General features: G+C 47.4%; 1 protein-coding gene across 1 annotated transcript in view; it reads right to left on the bottom strand.

Annotated features, from left to right (window-relative positions):
* Nucleotides 1-13,248, bottom strand: part of Wdfy4 (WDFY family member 4) — a 248,056-nt gene that overhangs the window by 208,940 nt on the left and 25,868 nt on the right. The window contains exons 5-9 of the mRNA XM_090345544.1: nucleotides 12,782-12,916; nucleotides 11,029-11,218; nucleotides 9,190-9,379; nucleotides 5,020-5,177; nucleotides 2,567-3,019 (exon numbers count right to left, since the gene is read on the bottom strand). Of these exons, the coding sequence (XP_090201670.1) occupies nucleotides 2,567-3,019; nucleotides 5,020-5,177; nucleotides 9,190-9,379; nucleotides 11,029-11,218; nucleotides 12,782-12,916 (1,126 nt within the window). The remainder of the gene's footprint in view (nucleotides 1-2,566; nucleotides 3,020-5,019; nucleotides 5,178-9,189; nucleotides 9,380-11,028; nucleotides 11,219-12,781; nucleotides 12,917-13,248) is intronic.

Genomic DNA, 13,248 nt, shown 5'->3' with positions numbered 1-13,248 from the left:
CGCAAAAGAAGCATTGCCTAGGTGATACACAGAGCCCTGCCTCCTCCATCTCTCTTTCACAGACCACCATTTGTGCCAGCGCATCAAATGAGCTGCAGAGCAGCTCAGAAACCCTGAAGTAAAGAAAAAGCCCCCACTGGATCCTTGAAAGCAAGATCAGGTCTCTTTATTCATCATTGAACTCCAGCACTAAAAGGGGCTTTAACAAATTGAAATTCCAATACTTGTCTGTATGTATGTATGTATGTATGTATGTATGTATGTATGTATGTATGCCTCACTGCCTGTCTGTCTGATTGTTTACCTGATTGTTTGCCAGTACTGGGGCTTGAACTCAGAGCCTCATGTTCTTGCTTGGCTTTTTTGCTTTATCATTTGAGCCATCCCTCCACTTGCTGATTAATTGAAGGGTCTCTCAGACTTCTCTGTCTGAGCTAGTTAAACCACAACCCTCTGCTCTTAGCTGCCTGAATAGCTGAGATTACAGATCTGAGCTAAATGAATGAGTACAAGAAAAATACACCAGAATCTTGAATTCCCATTTCCTCTGTAGGAACAGGAAATGTTTCTCTCCTTTTCTATATCTCCCTAATTTACCCCTACTATATTCAAATAAATGCTTGATAAAATTTTGAAAAGAGGAGAAAAACAAAGAAAAATGACGAAGAAGAAAAGAAAGAAGGAAAGGAAAGGAGGGAACAAAAAAGGAAGAGGGGGAAAGAAATAATAAAGGAAGGAAGGAGAAAGAAAGGAATGAGAAAGAGGAGGAAGAAGAGAGAAGAGGATGAGAAATGAGGAAAAGGAAGATGAGAATAAGGAGAAGAGAAGGAGGAAAGGGAAGGAGGAGGAAAAAAGCAAAAAGAAAAGAGAAAAAGAAGAAAGAAAGGAGGAGGGGAGAAGAGGAGGAAGAGGCCAAGTCAGAGAGAAGATATAACTCAATATGGGAGATGAAAACATAGAGGGCGAATCAGTGGGAAAAGGTCAGTGGCCAGGTTCTTGGTCCTGGCATTCTTCCTCCAGGCTAACTTCCCTGGGCACCAGGTGTGGCTAGAGTGAGCAAAAACCAAGAGGAAGCTGGGCGCTGGTAGTTCACACCTATAATTCTAGCTACTCAGGAGGCTGAAATTTGAAGATTGCCACTGAAAGCCAGCCAGGTCCAGAAAGTCCTTGAGATGCTTATCTCCAATTAACCAACAGAAAATCATAAGTGGCACCATGACTTAAAATGGTAAATTTCTGGCCTACAACTGACAAAGAATAAGCAAAGTTCTATGGCTTGCTTCCTACTGAAAATCTCACAGGTAGGAACCGCAGATTCTGTAACAGGTAGATAGTTTGGGACATGGGAGAAAATAATACAGCCTGACCCCGAACTGCTGTGCACTCCCATGAGACCAGAGGAGCCCAAAGACCCCATAGGAGCTGCAGAGGCTCCGAGACTGAGACCCTAGAGTTCAGGGGCTGAGATTGGAACTAAGATGTGTTGCCACGATGCACAGGTGTGTGGGCCAGCAGAGCACTGGTGGGACCGGACTGGGAGGCACCTGCTGGATTGGGCAAGGCCCTCTGAGTGGGTGAGAGAGGACCATTAGGCCTACAGCACACAGTGGGCAAGACCAGATCCCAGATCCCAGAAAGAGGCCTAGAATCTCAGGTCTCTCCAGGTCCTGTCCCTCCATATTATTAAGGAGCCACTAACCCTACCATGTCTTGTGCAGAAGAGATTGGAAAGCTGAGAATCCCCCAAGCCCACCACAGCTCCAAGAGCCCTTTTTAGTTACATCCATCCCTTTCATCAAAATGTGGTAACTATACACAATGAAATGTTCCACAGTCATTAGAAAGAACAAGATTACTGTTTACATGGGAAATGGATGGACTGAGAGGACAAATCATGCTAAGTGAGGAAAGCTAAGCTCAGAGACAAACGCCATGTGTTTTGTCTCCTATGCAAAAGGCAGACCTAAAATACACTGGGATGTGATAAAGGACTCTAGACATTCACACACTGTGAGACCAAAGCGGATGCTCTTAGGAGAGGAACAGAAAGGCAATATGCCCATGTGCATCTGATCATATAAAATAATATTTATAAGCCGGGTGTGGTGGCTCACGCCTGTAACCCTAGCTACTCAGGAGTCTGAGATCTGAGGATCGAGGTTCAAAGCCCAGGCACTAAAGACCTGGAGACTCTTACCTCCAATTAACCACTAGAAAACCAGAAGTGGGGTTGTGGCTCAAGGAGTAGAGCCTGAACTCCAGGAAATGGAAAGAAATGTTTGTTTATCTGTCTTTGGAAGGGTAAAGGACTCATTACCTGACTTGTGCTGTAACCCCTCTGTACATCACCTTTATAGTAACAATTTTTAAAAAAATACTAAATAAAGAGTAGGAGGCCTGTTCTCCATGAAGCCGTGTGTCCCAGAGTCCCTCCTATGACTCTCACAATGCCTACTGACCTGGGCACGCTGGCTTTCTATCTCATGCTCTGTCTGTCTTACGATGACCACGCCCCCCCCAGCCCCGCCACCCATTTGCCCACCACTGGTTAATGCTTGGGCCGCACCTGACTTCCTCAGGATCTTGGCTTGCTTCCGCAGCTGGGCCAGCAGCAATCCTAGCAGTCCTGAGTCCCGGAAGATGTCAGTGAAGAGTGGGTCACTGCCCGTGATCCTGAGAATGCTCTGCAGGGCCACCAGGGTGCAGGATGGCTCAGGGCTGTCCTGAATCAGACGCTGCACCTTCCCCAAAATCTCATGAGGCACATAGTGCAGCCTGAATACCAAGGCCTCCAGAAGCTGGAAGAAGTGCGCCTGCACAGCGGCTGGCTTCAGTGCCACGATCTCCACAAACTGCGAGATAGGCTGCAGGGTCCACTCTAGCAGGAAGAAGTTTCTCGGGTTCCAGGCCCACATTGTCTTGATAGCCAACAGGATTTGTGAGCAAAGGACAGAGTCGCTGGCTTTGTGGAAAACATTCTGGAGGACCTGGAAAGCCTGAAGGTTTTTAACAGTCATCCCTAGAGATGGAAACAAGAATAATCCTGCAAGTTACCTCTCTTGCTTATGTCTGGAAATACATACATGCATTATCATTAAGACACATGCATTATCATTATCATTTCTTTCCTATGAGAATATATCAATGAAGTCTAAAAAAGAACAAATGAAGCCAGCCAGGCACGGAGGCTGAGATCTGAGGATCATGGTTCAAAGCCATCCCAGGCAGGAAAGTCCTTATAAACCACCAGAAAACTGGGAGGGGAGCTGTGGTAGAGCACTAGCCTTGAGCTGAAGAACTCAGGGACAGTGTCCAGGTCCAGAGTTCAAGGCCCACGACTGACCACCCCCCCAAAAAAAGAAGAAGAAGAAGCCCGGTGCAGTGGCTCATGCTGGTAATCCTAGCTACTCAGAAGGCTGAGATCTGAGGATCAAGGTTCAAAGCCAGCCTGTGCACAAAAATACCTGAGACTCATCTCCAATTAAACTCTAGAAAATGGGAAGTGAGGCTTGGCTCAAAGGTAGGGCGGTAGCCTTGAGTTGAAGAGCTCAGGAACAATGCCCAGGCCCAGTGGTAAGGGTGGTAGCCTTGAGCTGAAGAGCTGACAGCACCCAGGCTGAGTTCAAGCCCCATGACTCCCCCCCCAAAAAAAAACAGAAAGGAAGGAAGGAAAGAAGGAAGGAAGGAGAAAGAAAGAAAAGAAAAGAAAGCTCAGTTCCACTTTTAGACAAGCCTTTCCAATCCAGCTACTCCTTTTCTTCCACTTGAGAGCAAAATTTCATTCTCTCACCAGAGACTCTGCATCGTAAGTTTCATCCCTCCTATTCTCTCTGCCTTAGCACCAAGGCTGCTGCCCTACCTCTTGAACCACACCTCCATTTCTCACACTTTTGCTGATTAACTGTAGATATATCTCTTGGATTTGTCTTTTTTGGCTGGCTTCAAACCACAACCCTTAGATCTTATCCTCCTAAGTAGCTAGGGTTACAGGCATAAGCTACCACCATCTAGATTATCAGAGAGGCTTCTGAAAGATCCAGGAATTTCCTGGGCTTCTTCCCTGTCCCTTTGTGTCTACAGGAATTCTGTTCTAAGATCCTTTTTACCTGGTCAAGATGGAGCTTGCTGTTTCTGGCCCTGGCTCTGCACCAGCAATCACCCTGGCTTGCCCAACTGTTTGGAGCCACTATTTTTTCCTGGGGCTGCCATCTGCCATTAAATTCATTTTTAACCTGGGTCATTCACCTATAGCCTTTCCCTGCACCACTGAGCAGGGGGCACCTGGCTGATCTACCCAAATCCCAGCTGGGCCAGATGCCTTTCTTAGCTGGTAACCCTGCAGACATCTACCCTGTTTGCACTGGCACTCAGCATGGAAGGCAGGGCACCTGTCTTTTGCTGCCCCAGTGTCAGTGTGTTTCATTGCAAGCATCAGGCAATGGTTCTCTTAAAGTTCTGAGAAGAAGTCAAGTGCTCACAGAGTTAAGGATCAAAGTTGAAAGCCAGCACTGGGGTAATGAATCAAAGAGACCCTTATTTCCAATTAACAGGCAAAAAGGCTCAAGCGGTAAAGTACCAGCTTTGAGCAAAAGAGCCAACTGAAAGTGGAAGGGCATAAATACAAGTTCCAGTACCAGCACCCAAAGGAAAAACAAAAGAAGCTCTGAGAAGAGGAATCACTGGTCTTGAGCCTAAGTGACAGATTCAGTTCCATAGAGAAGCAAGTGGGACAACTAGGTCACACCTAAGGAGAAACCAGGCCACCTCTGTTATTTGAGATTTTCTGCTTCCGTGAAGCAATGTTTCCCCTCAGTGCTACACAAGGCAAACTTCACCACTGTGCACAGTTACAAGTGCATGGCCTCCAGTGTGAAAAAGGGAGATTCAAGACCCATGGGTGACCTTCCTAAAGATGATGACCAGTCAGACCTGCCTGCATCGTGGACAGGTGCACACAGAGTTCTCCTGAGGGCGCAGCACTGCCTCTGCCGGTCACCTGGGGACATGAGAAGAACCTACCAGAAGATTCGGGGTGGAACTTGAAGCCTTCCAGCTGAGGGTATGTGATGCTGTCAAACACCTTCAACTCTGACTTCCCACACGTAGTCAGCCACACCACCAACCTCAGCAGCTCCTCCAGGTAGGGGTCCACCGCCCCCTGAGTCAACCCGTCATACCTGTTTGGGACAATGGAGGTCAGCTCCCTGTAGTTTTGTTTTTGTTTTTTTAATTTTTGCTGGTCCTAGAGCTTGAACTCAGGGCCTGGGCGCTGTCCCAGAGCTTTTTGCTCAGATCGGCACTCTACCATTTTAGCCACAGCACCACTTGCAACTTGTCTGATGGTTCACTGGACCTGGGAGTCTCGTGGACTTTCCTGCCTGGACTGGCTTAGAACAGTGATCCTCAGCCTTCTGAGTAACTAGGAATGTAGGTATGAGCTGCCGGCATGCAGCTAGCTCCCTGGGCATGGAACTCTTCACAGTGACATAGGGGCATCTACAGACCTGCCACGCTGGGGAAGTTCTCCTCCTCGCCAGCCACAGGCAGTCCAGTACCAAAGGCAAGGAGAAAGCTGGGGAAGTGCCACTGTCTGCAGAATTAGCCTGAGATAGAGAAATGCAATAGGAATACAAGTCTCTTCTCCCATCTGTGTTCTGCGCCCCAAGGCTTCAACTACCCTTGATCAGCTTACAGTGTAAACGTAATTTTTATTGCCAGGTACTGATAGCTCACACCTGTAATCCTAGCTACACAGGAGGCTGAGATCTTAGGTTCAGGGTTTGAAGCCAGCCTGGGTAAGAAAGTCCATGTGACAGTTACATCCAGAAGAAGGAGGAAGAGGAGGAGAAGGGGAGAGGGAAGAGGAGGGGAGGAGGGGAGGGAGGAGGAGAAGGCACCAGAGGAGGAGGGGGGAGAAGAGGGGGGAAGAGGGGGGAGGAGGAAGAGAAAGAAGAAGAAGAAGAAGAAGAAGAAGAAGAAGAAGAAGAAGAAGAAGAAGAAGAAGAAGAAGAGGAGAGAGGAGGAGGAGGAGGAGGAGGAGGAGGAGGAGGAGGAGGAGGAGGACGACGACGACGACGACGACGACGACGACGACGACGACGACGACGACGACGACATCTGAAGTAGAGCTAAGACCCAAGTGGTAGAGTGCTAGTGTTGAACAAAAATGCTCAGCAGGGATTGCACCCAGACCAAGTCAAGCCCCAGGACCAGCACACGTGCATGTACACACACACACACACACACACACACACACACACACACACACATTTTATTTATTTTTATTATCTTTAAGCAGTTGGACAAAGTGGTTTCAATTTAAACTTCAACATAATAACTTATGAGTATAATGCATTCTGATCAACATCACTCTCCCATCATTCTCCTTCATCTCTCCCAACCCCACCCATCCTATCCCCTTGGGTTCCAGTTTGAATACTATGTGCAATCTAAAAAATATTAACTGGAAATGTCCACAAAGAAACATCTCATAAGTTTTAAGTGACTTCTGTTGTAATAGATTGTTACGAAACTGTTCTGTTTTAGTGTTAGTTATCGTAACTAACCTCTTGCCGTGCCATGTTTATAAATTAAACTTCATCATCGGTATGTATGTATAGAAAAGAAACAGCATATGTATATGATGCCCACATTGAGTCTTAGAATTCATGCCCTGATAATAATGGGGGGCTACTGTGCAAAGGGACCTGTGAAAGATCACAGCACTGCCCAGAGGGCTGGCTGCACTCCTTGGCTAGGTCCCCAAAAGCCATGAGCCTGGGGAACCCCTAGTGTATGATTACCTGCCAAATGGAAGGCTTAATATTTCCAAAGAAACATTAAGCAAACAGCATGGAAGTTCAGTAGGCCTCCTGCCTGGACTTAGCCTAAGCTTGACTGCTGATTTTGTCTAGCTACTTAATGGCCTTGTTCTACAGCAGAGCCAGCGCATGGTAGGGCATCTAGAATCTCATTTTAATTCTGCCCTTTTTGAGACAAGTAGATGCAGTATGGCTGCTATTAAGACAAGAAGGATGGGCCCCCGGTGGCTCATGCCTATAATCTTAACACTCTGGAGGCTGAGATTTGAGGATTCTACTTTCAAGCCAGCCTGGGCAGACAAGTCTGAGATATTCTTATCTTCAGTTAACTAGCAAAAAAAAAAAAACCAGCCAAAAGTGGACATGTGGCTCAAAAGGTAGAGCACCAACCTTGAGGGGGAAAAAACAAAACTAAGCAAGAACATAAGGTTGTGAATTGAAGTCCCAGTACTGGCACAAAAGACCACAAGGAAAGACCACAAGTGAAAGTGGCTGCTCTCTCCTACTTCCCAGAACACACCTATTTCTTCCTTCTGCCTTCCACAAGAGGCCTGGGAAATTACCATCCATTAAATCAAGGGAACGTGTGAGACATGCTATCCAGACCACCACAGATCAGCTCGCCATTCCTGTGTCATGGGGTGTACCCAGGGGAGCTTGTTGTTAGCCTACTGTGAGGGAAGGCCTTGAAGGCCTTGTCACTTCGTTTCATCTCTGTGGAGACTCTGGGGACTGAGTGGGCTTCCGCCTCTCTCATCTAAGCACACACATGCACAGACACAAAGCTTGGCTCTGTCACCAAGTCTGGGAAAGACATGGTAAACGGCCATTGGTAAAGGGGCAAAGCAAAGCTCCAAGGAGCAGATCTGCCCTGAAGTCGCTTCCCCAATGTCAGTGGAAGCATCTGGACGCCCAAGGAATGACTATGATTTCTGTTCCTTGCTCTCAGAGAGTGAAGTTCACCCTGAAGATGATACACAGGTCAGAGCCAGCCCAAGAGTAGATGCAGTTAGTCATGGCAGAGCAAAGCCTTTGGGCTTCTCACAATCCACGGGTCTGGGAGAAAGGTGGTTCCTTTGGGAGTGAATCCCAGAAAGCACCAACGTGGCAAAGGAGGGAGAATGATAAAGGAGGGACACGGATTATGATGCACTGTATTCATAAACTGCCTTGTTAAATGTCAGCTCCTTTGTACACCGACTTAAAGATAATTATAAGAAGATAAACAAGGCAGGGAGTGTGGCCTGGTGGTAAAGTACTTGCTTAACATGCATGAAGCCCTCGGATTGATTCCTCCAAACCACATACACAGAAAAAGCCAGAAGTGGTGCTGTGGCTCAAGTGGCATAGTGTCAGCCTAGGCCCTGAGAAAGTCCTAGGGCTGGCAAAAAAAAAATAAACAAACAAATAAATAAACAGAGCAAAAAGTTCTGAGTTCAAGCCCTAGTACTGTTACCCAAAAAAAAAAAGAGAGAGATCATCTAGTTTGTGGAGTTGCAAAAGTATGACCTAGAAGCTAAACCTGGCTCTGATTCTCTACCTCTGTTTTTTCACCCATTTTGGGAGTTTCTCCTTGTTTATTGCAGTACTAGGGAAAAAATATAGGGCCTCTTACATGCTAAGCAAGAGCTTACTGCTCATTTTTTTCCCAGTCCTGGGCTTGAGCTCAGGGCCTGAGCATTGTCCTTGGGCTTTCTCAAGGCTAGAGCTCTACCACTTGAGCCTCAGCACCACTTCTGGCTTTTTTCTAAGTATGTGGTACCGAGGAATGGAACCCAGGTCTTCGTGCATGCTAGGCAAGCACGCTACCACTAGGCCAAACTCCCAGCCCACTGTTGCTCATTTTTATCAATAAAGTTTTATTTATTTATTTTTTGCCACTCCTGGGGCTTGAACTCAGGGCCTAGGCACTATCATTGCAAGGCTAGCACTCTACCACTTGAGCCTCAGCACCACTTCTGGCTTTTTCCATGTATGTGGTAACAAGGAATCGAACCCATAGCTTTGTGCATGCTAGGCAAACACTCTAACACTAGGCCACGCTCCCAGCATCTCAATAAAGTTTTATTGAAATAAACAGACATACATCCCTAACAGGCATGTGGGTTGTGTTGACAGGTAGAAGTCAGGGCAGCGGCATACGGGCAATGCACGTGTCACTGGCAGACTCCAAGTGCCGCAGTCACACTTTGACCTCTAAGGAAGGGATCCCTCACCATACACTACATGTTAAATGAATTGTTTAACTAGGGCTATCTCTGGTCATGCTGTGGAGAGCTTTGTATTTCAGAAGTCCTGCCGGATGGCTTCAGTAACCTTTTCACCTCTCAGCTGGTCCTGATTCTTCCCCACCATGCAAGGTACTCACCGCAAAAGCACCTTGAGTAGCAGAGGGTAGCCCTCCCCATTCTCGAACTCCAGGAACAGTGCCGAGGAGATGGGGTACGAGTCCTTGACAAAGCTCAGGATGAGATTCACAGCCTCGCTCACCTCAGGTACAGGGAGTGCGTCTACCAGCCTAAAGAGGTTCTGGACTGACAGCCGGACACAGTCGGTAGCTGTGGGGTCAAACACAGGCCTGCTGAGCCTGGAAGCAAGAGCTTTCCCCGCACAGTCTTCCCCCCACCCAGCTCCACTCTGAACTGTAGTTGACAGTGTGGGTGGGAATCCAGTATCAGTAGCTCACACCTGTAATCTTAGCTATTCAGGAAGCTAGGATCTGAGAATCACAGTTCAAAGCCAGACTGTGAAGAAAAGTCCATGAGACACTTACCCCCAATAAACCAGCACAAATCGGAAAGTGGGGTTGTAGCTTAGGTGGTAGATCATCAGTCTTAAGCACAAAAAGTAAGGGACAGCAGCCAGATCCTAAGTTCAAGCCCCAATATGGGTACTACACGCACACACACACACACACACACACACACACACACACACACACACACGCAAAAGTGTACGTAGGAATGAACCCAAAACATTTTCTCTAGGCTCTTAAATCTAAGAGATGTTTCTTCCATTTTCTTTGAGAGTGCAAGAGAGTAGCTGCTTTGCCCATATCCTGAGGTGAGATACAAGAACAAGACGTAAGCCATGACGGAAAGTCTTGGCAGGCTGTACTGCGTCCAGCATAGAGAGCTGAACAGAGATTAGCTTCAAGTGCCAAAAAAGGGCAGGTGCGTAGATAAGAAGCTAGAGGGGAAAAGATACGTCGTTTCAGGTTCAGGAGAAATAGGAGGAAGAGGGCAGGGAAATCCAGGCTACAGGAGGAAGGAGACAATGTCCCTTCGTGGGAAGACTGGTGTTGATCTTGCTAGGTGCCTGGAAGCCAGAGAAAAGTATGGCACAAAAAGACGCCATCAGACTGCCATTGTATGGACCCCTTGCCCTGAGTGCCAGACAAGCCATACCAGAAGCACTGGGGATAATGCATGCTGACCTGTCAGGTCAGAGACTCAGACCCTTGGGCTAGGCCCACTCTGGTTTTGAACCGCAGTCCTCAGGTCTCAACCTCCTGAGCAGCCAGAAAGAAAGAGCAGCCAAGAAAATCATGTGGTGGGCAGGAAGTGAACTGCGATGAACCTTCAAAACGTCCTCGGCACGCTGGGCATTGATGCTCACGCCTGTAATCCCAGCTACTCAAGAGGCTGAGACCTGAGGATTGTGGGTTCCAAGCCAGCCCAGGCAGGAAAGTGAGGTTCTTTTCTCCAATGAATTGGCAAAAAAACAAAAGTGGGGCTATGGTTCCAGCACTAGTCTTGAATGAAAAAGCCTGACCCTGAGTTCGAGCCCCAGAACTGGCATGCGTGCATACGTACGTACATACGTATGTCACACACACACACACACACACACACACACACACACACACCTGGAAAGATCTACCACTCTGATTGCTCCTTTCCCCACACCAAAAACAAATGGGATCCAACACAAAGGATCCTGTCACATAATGTACCTGACAAAAGAAGTTCCCTTTCTCTCTCGTCCAGTAGATCACCAAAAGGAACACAGGAGCACTTGCGGGAGTGGAGCCATGCCTTGAAGGACTGCCTAAAGACATAGCTGGCCCTCTCTTCTTTGGTTCTGAGAGTCTACATTCTCCAGAGCCTCCCAGAATCTTGTAGAAAGTAAGTCTGAGCCTTCACTAAACCAGTTCAAGGGAAGCCCATGGGTGGTCGCAGCCCACACCAGGGCCCCGGACACCTACCCTGCAAGTACTGGATGACACCCGGGCTCTGAGCCCTGGAGATGGCTCTCAGCACGCAGAAGGTGGGCTCCTTCCACAAGTAGCAGTTCTGCTCTCGGAGACAAGTGGTGGCTATCAGCAGAGACTGGAGCTCGCTTCCAGAGAGAAGTCCCTCCACACTCAGGGGATCGCTACACAGGTTCAGCAACATCTGAGAAAATGAGAGAGGGGGAGGAGGAAGAGGAAAGGGGAGGAGGAGGGGTAGAGGAGGAGGAAAAGGAAAAAGGCAGGGGACAATTAGGAGGACGAGAAGAGGAGAAGGGAGTATGAAAAATAATTAGAAAATTTTAATGAAAAAAAGGAGATAGAGGAGAAGGAAGGAGGGGAAAAGAAGAATTAGAAAAATTACAATGAAGAGGAGGAGGAGGAAGAGGAGGAGGAGAAAAGAAGAAAGAAGGGAAGAAAGAAGGAAGAGAGAGGGAAGGAAGAAAGAAAGAGAGGGAGGAAGGAAGGAAGGAAGGAAGGAAGGAAGGAAGGAAGGAAGGAAGGAAGGAAGGAAGATGTTTTGCTCTCTGTTTCTCTGGAGCAGGGATGGCTTACCTCAGAAGGAAAGACTGGCTATGTGCCTGCCACCCCCTCCCCAGCTAGCACCATCAACTGACCCAGCTAGGGAAAGGGTGCAGGGCCTGGGCTCCAGGCTGAAAGTGTGATTTCTTGATAAATGATTGCCATACTTTTCAACTCAGAATACAATAGTTCCTTCACCATGGGAACTACGCTCTAAGACACTGCCTACATGCCTGAAGTCGTTGTAGTGCTGAACCCCCATACACATGACCCGCCCTCCAAAATCATGGCTTCCTCACTCAGGGGCTCAACCAACGGAGGGGGGAACTCTCCAGATAGATAGATAGATAGATAGATAGATAGATAGATAGATAGATAGATAGATAGATAGATAGATCTCCAGAAAACGAGAGGGTTTTTTTTCTCTGTTTTCTTTCTTTCTTTCTTTTTGGTCTAGTTTGTTTGTCTATATGTCTTTGGGAGGTAGGGGAAGACACAGAAATGGAGGGACAAAGGGGGAACAAATTCGGTGGTAGTACTCACTAGACACTGTATTCAAAATGAACTATACAACTTGTTGGTGGGGAGGGAAGGGAAAAATTGGGAGAGAGAGCTAGGGAATGGGGGACATTGTCCAAAAAAAGAAATGTACTCTTGGACTTATGTAACTGTAACCTCTCTGTTTTTAGCATTATCAAATAAAAATATTTTTTATAAAAACTATTGTACACAGACTGAAAGTGTCAGGTACAATGTAATCCAGGTGCCAGTGGCTCATGCCTGTAATCGTAGTTACTCAGGAGGCTGGGTTCTGAGGATCGTAATTTGAAGCTAGCCTAGACAGAAAAGTCCTGGTAAGACTCTTATCTTCAATTAACTATTAGAAAACGGGAAGTGGTGCTGTGACTCAAAGTTGTAGAGTGCCATCTTTGAGCAATCAGAGCTCAGACACAGGCCTCAAGACCAACAAGTCCCAAGACCAGCAAAAAATAAAAGAAAATAAATAATGCTCCTTGTCCATCAAGTCTCAGAGTTTAGAGAGGATCTCCTCTGAGCCTGCTAATGCAAATAAAATCAAGATCAACCTCTCTACTGCTTTCCCATAACAAGAGGAGTTTGGAAAACAAGACTGGAAAGAACTAAAAGCTTCTCCCAAAAGTTTCTGATAGCCTGTTTCCAAAGCAAGCAAAGTCCAGGCCTCACTCACCTGCACAAACATTCTTTGACCTTGAACGTCCTTCTCTAAGAGTTCCTCCGTCCCCAGAGGAAAGGCAAAGAAGAGGTAGAGGCATTGCAGGAGCAGAGCTGGCAGTCCAGACTCTGCCACTCTGCCCAGCGTCTCCTGCAAAGGAAAAATGTACACGTGACACACAGTGGCGGGAACTCACATCCAGGGCCTCAGAAGGGGTCGGGCCTTCCGTGGGGACCATGGGGACATGGTGTCTAGGCTCCAGGTTCCCAAGTGTAGAAAGCAGGCAGGTAGGGACCCACCTAAGGTAGCTGATTCAAGGCAAGAAAAATGACCTCCCTTCTTTTTTGGGTGCATGTCTGCAAGATTTGAACTCAGAGCCTGGGTGCTGTCCTTTAGCTTTTTCACACAGGGCTGGTTGCTCTATCATTTGAACCACGGCTCCACTCTGGCCTTTTGGTGGTTAATTGGAGATAAGAGTCTCA

The sequence above is a fragment of the Megascapheus bottae genome, chromosome 15 (assembly GCF_031878675.1).
Source record: "Megascapheus bottae isolate mThoBot1 chromosome 15, mThoBot2.hap1, whole genome shotgun sequence".
Taxonomy (NCBI): domain Eukaryota; kingdom Metazoa; phylum Chordata; class Mammalia; order Rodentia; family Geomyidae; genus Megascapheus; species Megascapheus bottae.
The sequence above is the reverse complement of the archived record's forward strand: the minus strand, read 5'-3'. Positions and strand labels throughout refer to the sequence as shown.